This window comes from Trichomycterus rosablanca, chromosome 26, assembly GCF_030014385.1.
Source record: "Trichomycterus rosablanca isolate fTriRos1 chromosome 26, fTriRos1.hap1, whole genome shotgun sequence".
In the NCBI taxonomy this organism is placed as follows: domain Eukaryota; kingdom Metazoa; phylum Chordata; class Actinopteri; order Siluriformes; family Trichomycteridae; genus Trichomycterus; species Trichomycterus rosablanca.
Window position 1 is genome coordinate 920,197 of NC_086013.1, and position 7,500 is coordinate 927,696.

Sequence of the window (7,500 nt, forward strand, 5' to 3'; positions counted from 1 at the left end):
CAGTAGATGGTGAAAGACGTACATTTTTAGCAATCCTGTCACAAAAGTGGAACGTTTCAAATCAGCGGAACTTTTTGCCTCCACCCCAGCAGCAAGGGTTAAGGGCCTCGCTCAGGGGCCCAACAGTGCCATCTTGGTAGTGGTGGGGCTTGAACCGCCAACCTTACGATTACTACTCCAGTACTTTAACCACTGAGCCACACTGCGCTGTAAAATCAGACAATGAAATTATTATTATTATTATTATTTGTGTCCGCATGTCAGGTTTTTTTTAGAACCTGAGGTGGGATTCGAACCCACAACCTTCCAGTCGGTAACCCACTAGCCTATCGCGGTGGCTTTGCTGTGTGGTACTGAGGTGTGTGTGAATCACACAAGTCTGCGAGCTGGGTAAGAAGAGAGGGGTGAAGTCAAGGGCAGTGTGTGTGTTTGTGTGTGAGAGTGTGTGTGTGCGTGTGTGTGAGAGTGTGTGTGAGAGAGTGTGTGTGCGTACGTAAACCTTTGATCAACTGTAAATGTAATGCGTTCCTTTTTCCATCAGAAGAGCGGAACACAGAAGTGCGTGATTAAATATTAATAATATTTTATATTTATATATTTTATATATTTAGGAATCGACCGGGTCTCATATTGATTGGACGCTTCGTTGCGAGAGTGAAAGTGGACGCGGAATAAAAACCCGCTCTTTATTTTCCCTCTTTTTTCGCCTCTTTATCTGACCCGGAGCGTTCCTCCGTCTCAGCACCTTCTTATCGCTTCATCTCGCCGTTATCTCTCCATCTCATCTTTCCATTGTCCTCCAAACCCCGGTGTCCCCTACCGAGGACGTTCCAGATGTCCAATCTGATGAGGTGAAATGAGTCGGGTTAACCCTTCCGTACCTGTGGCTTCCGAGCCCGATCGGAAGTGTGGTCGCGTCCCCAAAATGTCCTTCTGTTATCAGGTTGCTGGACTGATGAAGTTCAGGCTGCATTCTCTGAAGCCGCGGCCGGCCGTGTTGAGTCGCGCCGGTTTTCTGAAGTGCTTCTCAATCTGGTTACGCAGTTTTTAATCCTGGCGATGGATGAGGTCACGTATCACAGCATGCAGAGCATCGAACCCTCATGTTCGAGGCTGCGCACTACTGTCCACTGTCAGGAACATAAGTGGACACCTGAGCAACGGATGTGTTTTATTCACTGTAGCCGGTTCCTCTTCCTCTACTGGAGATCCTGATGGTGTACGGAGGGTATATTCTCCTGACACGTGCTCTTTCTGGTCGACTGGGCGCCCCCAGCAGACAAAATCATCCACTAGTCTGCCGGTTGGGAAAAGACGGGACTAAAAAAGTGGGCGGAGTCTTGGAGGCTGTGTAAGGACCCTGGTTAGTAGGCCAAGGTGCCTGTACAGAAGGGGAGGAACGTGGAGATCAGCGTGTGAGCAAGACCGACCTCACGCACCGATCCACCGAGGTACGGGCGATTAAGAAGGGGTCGCGTCAGAAGGAGGGCGTGTCAGGAGAATATACCCTCCTCCTACACCAACAGAGGAAGAGGAACTGGCTACGACTAAACTGGGAGAAATATTCAAATAAATAAAATACCGAATTAACTTTTATACATATTTAATTACGTACAAGTAGCTGTAGGCTCTACGAACGGATCCGGTTCGTATCTAGAGGATCTACTGATCACAGATCAGTGATCCACTGTGTGATCCAGTCGAAACCGGATCACAGAATCAGAACTCCATCTCTTATTGGTGGATAAAAATAAATGTATAAAGTTTATAATAGACGTTATAATTGAATTCCTGTTTCTCTCTCTGTGTGTGTGTGTGTGTGAAGAGTGTGTGTGTTAGCTGTCGTGTGTGTGGGTGTATGTTAGAATTGGCGTGTGTGTGTGTGTGTAAGAGTGTGTGTGTGTGTTACCCGGCGAGCGTGAGAGCGTAGGTAGGTGAGCCATGATGGAGGAGAACGTTTACCAGTCGCTCTCGCGGCCGCGCATGGAGCTCAGCTACTCCAGTTCGTCCGAGGACGACGAGGATACGGACCTGCGGCACAAACACTACAGAGAGTCGCACTCGCACCCGCACTCCGACTACCAGCCCGACCGCCGCTTCACCTACAACAGCCACAAGGTGCGCCGGAAACCCCACGAGCTCCAGGCCAAAGGTACGTGCTGCGCTTACCAGTACCAGTTTAATTAAAAGGTTTATCGATTAGCTCTGAAGTATTTTATCATTTAGTGAAACATGAGGCTTATAAAAAATAGTATTATTAATAATAATAATAATAATAATAATAATAATATAATTGTCAATAATGATCATTATTAATGTCAAATCATGAGTTTTGTTCACCACTAGGGGGCGTTTGACCACTACTGGGTAGCATAAAATAAGAGAACGTAGCATAGCTTAGCATAGCTTAGCATAGCCTAGCAGTTTTAGCATCATGGACTTTAAAATCAGCTTCACAGATGAAATGCTGATGCACAAAGACTTAGGAAAAGAAAACTACACATTAAAAACTTAATGTAATAAAGAAAATTAATTACAAATAATTTTAAATAAAACATAAAAAAAAAAAAAAAAAAAAAAAAAAAAAAATTAAAACATGAAAAACAAACAAAATAAATAAAAATTTAAACATGAAAAATAATCCAAATAAATAAAAACTTAAAAATAAAACAATTAAAATTAAAAAAATAAATAAAAATTATTTAAAAAAATTTAAACATGAAAAATAAATAAAACAAATAAAATATATATTTAAAAAATTTAAAATATAAACACAATAAATCAAAATAATAAATAAATAAATAAAATAAAATAATAAAATTTGCAACATTGATACGTTTGTACTTGTTATTATAACTGGTGCTTTATTTTACAGAATTGATTTACTAATTAGTAGTGGGCGTGGCTAACTCTTAATAATTTGTGAGGGTGTCTGAATACTTTTGGCCGTATCGCCGCTGCCGCCCGGCGTGTTTTATTAGGAAGCTTCAGTAATAAGATTCTTCATCATTTGGTTTCTGTTGGAGCGTTACGTACCAAATAAATCAAGCGTTCTCCTCCAGTTACCACGGAAACAAGCAGAACTACACAGAGGCCGCTGGGTAGTGTGTGTGTGTGTGTGTGTGTGTGTGTGAGTGTGTGATGTGGTTTGAGGAGTGTTGGGAAGTTAGGAGTGAGTGATACTGGAGTCAGAAAGGTCGCCACGGCGATAAGAGCATCCTTTAAATAAGAAGAACCTTTCACACACACTCACACACACTTACATCTACACACACACACACACACACACTTACATCTACACACACACACACACACTTACATCTACACACACACACACTTACATCTACACACACACACACTTACATCTACACACACACACTTACATCTACACACACACACACACACACTTACATCTACACACACACACACACACACATCTACACGCACACATCTACACACGCACATCTACACACGCACACACTCACACACACCTACACACACACACACTTACATTTACACACACACACACATGTTAAGTCATTTTTCTTCTTGGTTTTATTTCATTAATTCAATTAAACACAATTAATTTTATTTAATTAAATTTTTACATTATTCTTTGTTGCTTTTGTTTGATATTAATATTTTATATATTTTTTATATTTATTTATATTTTCTCTCTCTTTCAGAGTCGGCTCCGCCAGCCTTTCCCGACTTCCAAACCGAGCTTCACTCGGCCAATCAGGAGCTGGCGTACCCTGGCGGTGGCTCACTGGGCGTGGCCTCGGACCCTGAGTCGGTGGGCGGGGCCTCGCCGGACCACGCCCTGCGCCTGTGGATGCAGGAGGTGAAGTCGGAACACAGCTCTCGCGCCTCGAGCCGGGCGAACTCGCTGCTCTCTCTCACTGACACGGAGCAGGAGGGGCGGGGCGAGCAAGAGAACGACAACGGTACAAGAGAGAGTGTGTGTGTGTGTGTGTGTGTGTGTGTGTGTGTGTGTGAGTGTGTGTGTGTGAGAGTGTGTGTGTGTGTGTGTGTGTGTGTGAGAGAGAGTGTGTGTGTGTGTGTGAGAGAGTGTGTGTGTGAGAGAGTGTGTGTGAGTGTGTGTGTGTGTGTTTGTGAGAGTGTGTGTGTGTGTGTGTGTGTGTGAGAGAGTGTGTGTGTGTGTGTGTGTGAGAGTGTGTGAGTGTGTGTGTGTGTGTAAGAGAGTGTGTGTGTGTGTGTGTGTGTGAGAGAGTGTGTGTGTGTGTGTGTGTTTGTGAGAGTGTGTGTGTGTGTGTGTGTGTGTGTGTGTTTGTGTGAGAGTGTGTGTGTGTGTGTGTGTGTGTGTGTGTGTGTGTGTGTGTGTGAGAGTGTGTGTGTGTTTGTGTGAGAGTGTGTATTGATCTTGTTCATGGATTATTCGATCAGGCAAAGTCAAGGATACACTACAACTACCTCACTGACTCTGTGTGCATATTTATGAGTGTGTGTGTGTCGGTGTGTGTGAGTGTGTGTGTGTGAGTGTGTATATATAAGAATATAAGATTTGTGTAGGTATGTGTGTGTGTGTGTGTGTGTAGATGTAAGCATGTGTTTAGGTGTGTGTGTTCATGTGTGTGTAGATGTGTGTGTGTGTGTGTGTGTAGATGTAAGCATGTGTTTAGGTGTGTGTGTGTGTGTTCATGTGTGTGTAGATGTGTATGTGTAGGTGTGTGTGTAGGTGTGTGTGTCATGAGCCTGTTGGACATTCCATTCTAAAACTCAGAAAACTCAGGTGTTATTCAGAATGGCCCCGCCCCCTTTTGCAGCTCTAACAGTCTTTACTCGTGTTTGGTTTGAGTGTACCTGTGGGAATTCCTGCTGGGTTATTGAGGACAGGACCGCGCCCCGTATCCCGACATCACGTCCGTGTTTACAGTGCGTGGTTCCTGGATGTTATGCTGTGACGCGGTGTGGTTGCCGTGGTTACAGTGGTGTATGGGTGCTGGTTCTGGCACGGCACCAGTACATGTTTATTCACTCGGTCCTGATGGGCTCATTTTTCTCTCTTTAGCAGCGAGTGGAACATGATGAATGAGCCGAGAGGAGCTGATGAGGTTAAAATACGAGAGAGAGAACGAGACGAGAACAAACAACCTTCCTGCTGTTCCTGTTTGTAATGTATTTAAAGCTGATGCTAATGTATTTTTAAATTGCCGCCCTACTTCATATCGAACGTCCTTATTAACTGTGGACGTTTCGCTCGCCCCGCTCCAGCCTGGCTGCAACACTTCTGGGATGAACTGGAATGTCAATTGTGAGCCAGGTCTGTTCGTCTAACATCAGTGTCTGATTTCACAAATTTCTCTTTAAGACTAATTGGGTGGGGTAGCTTAGCGGCGAAGGTTGTCGGTTCAAGCCCCATTACTGCCAAGTTGCCACTTTTTAGTCTCTGTGCACGATACGGATCTCAGTATGAACCCGACTGGTGCAGGTGAAAAGAAGAAGTTGGTATAGCACACATGTCAGAGGGGGTGGAGGTCAGTCACAGCCCTCCTGGGTCAGCAGTAGAGGTGAAATAAATTAGGGAATTGGATATGACTTAATTTTTAAGAAAATGGGGGGGACCCCTATAAGATCTAACCTTCCCAAAACCCCTAAAACCATAAACAATCAAGAACCCTTAAAACCCCTACCCCTGAAAACCCCCAAAACCCTAAGCGATCTAAAACCCCTAAACCCCCAAAACCCTAAGCGATCTAAAACCCCTAACCCCCTCCAAAAACTCCTACATGATCTAAAATCCCTCCCCCCCAAAGCCCCTAAAAGATCCAAAACCCCTTAAAGACCGGGCCGCGGATGTACGCCAGTGATAGCTCAGTGGTTAAGGTACTGGACTAGTAAACAGAAGGTTGCCGGTTCAAGCCCCGCCACCACCAAGTTGCCACTGTTGGGTCCCTGAGCAAGGCCCTTAACCCTCAATTGCTCATCGTGTTCCGCTCATTCTGTAAGTCGCTTTGGATAAAAAGCGTCTGCTAAATGCTGAAAATGTAAATGTACGGACGCAGGACGTTGATCTTTTCGGTGTCTGAGAGTCGCACCCGTCTGAGCGGCGGAGTTGAGCGGCGCGGTTGAGCGGCGCGGTTGAGCAAGGTGTCGCCGGCGTTCCTTCCCTAATGCGATTGCAGACAGATTGCAGAATTAGCCGGGAGCTTTACGCTGTTTGTTTTGTGTGCTGTGAGAGATTAGCGGCTTTAACGGCTCAGCCGGCGCTGCGGCACCGCGGCGGGGTGTTCACGCTCAAACCTGCACCCCTGGTGACCCCCCGTTCTGCTCTGTGTGTGTGTGTGTGTGTGTGTGTGTGTGTGTCCCCTCACACAGCCCCTCCTGTAGGGAGTCGTGAGATCGAATTGAACAACGAGAGCACAAACAAATCGGCTCGCACCTCCTCTGGTGTGTGTGTGAGTGTGAGTGTGTGTGTGCAAGAGTGTGTGTGTGTGTGTGTGTGTGTGAAAGTGTGTGTGAAAGTGTGTGTGAAAGTGTGTGTGTGAAAGTGTGTGTGTGTGTGAGTGTGTATCCACCATCCTACACGCATAGCAGCTCCATCTGTCCGACTGTAAATCCTATTTATACCGGATAAGAAGCGGCACCGTGTGAGAAGAATCTTCATCACCGACTCACTCCGGTGCTGGACTGGTTCTGCAGAAGATCCGACCATCTGAGGAACCTCAGGAGGAGATGCTGGAGGTTCCTGAGGTTCCTCAGAGATCTGTTCATGTTCCCATCAGTGTTAAAGGCAGGAACCCTCAACCAAGTCAGTTTGGTCCTTCGCCAATACTCACTTCATGGCTACAACCTGGAATCTGTTGTTTGTCTTTTCCGGAATCCCAGAGATCTGAGCTTTGTTCTCCTGCACTGGAGATCTGGATGGTTTTGTGTTGGTTGTCTGTCCTCTTTATCCTTTTGGTCATTGTTGGTCGGTCCCCTATGGCCACGGTGATCTGACCTCATCTACTCTGGAGATCTGACCCTTTCTGCTTTAGAGCTCAGAACTCGTGTTGTAGAGCTGAACAAACCATCAGAGGACCGTCGCTGACCACCTCTGACTTAGTCTTAGATTTTTCTTACTATTTTATTCCTGCATTTTCTCCTTTTTCTACTAGTTTAGTCATAGCCAATTAATCTTCTGCTGCTGAAAAGATCTAAAACCCATAAAAAAATCAAAAAGATATAAAACCCTTAAATCCCCTAAAGGATCTAAAACCTCTACAAGATCTAAAAGATCTAAAAACCCCAAAAAGATCCTTAAAAAATCTAAAACCTTTAGAAACCTAAAGACCTAAAACCCTTACAAAATCTAAAAGATCCAAAACCCCTAAAGGATGTAAAAGATCTTAAACCTCTAAAAGATCAAAAACCCATAAAAATATAAAATATCTAAAACCCTGAAGGACCTAAACCCCTTAAAACTACTTAAAGATCTTAAACCCTTAAAAGATCTAAACTCCTGCACATATTTAGTATACAGGAGTGACCCGTCGT

General features: G+C 44.8%; 1 protein-coding gene across 1 annotated transcript in view; it reads left to right on the forward strand.

Annotated features, from left to right (window-relative positions):
- The window catches only part of tenm1 (teneurin transmembrane protein 1), a 92,030-nt gene that overhangs the window by 25,508 nt on the left and 59,022 nt on the right, over positions 1–7,500 (forward strand). Inside the window, exons 2-3 of the mRNA XM_062989027.1 lie at positions 1,826–2,152; positions 3,687–3,947. Coding sequence (XP_062845097.1) covers positions 1,942–2,152; positions 3,687–3,947 — 472 coding nt within the window. The 5' untranslated portion in view covers positions 1,826–1,941. The remainder of the gene's footprint in view (positions 1–1,825; positions 2,153–3,686; positions 3,948–7,500) is intronic.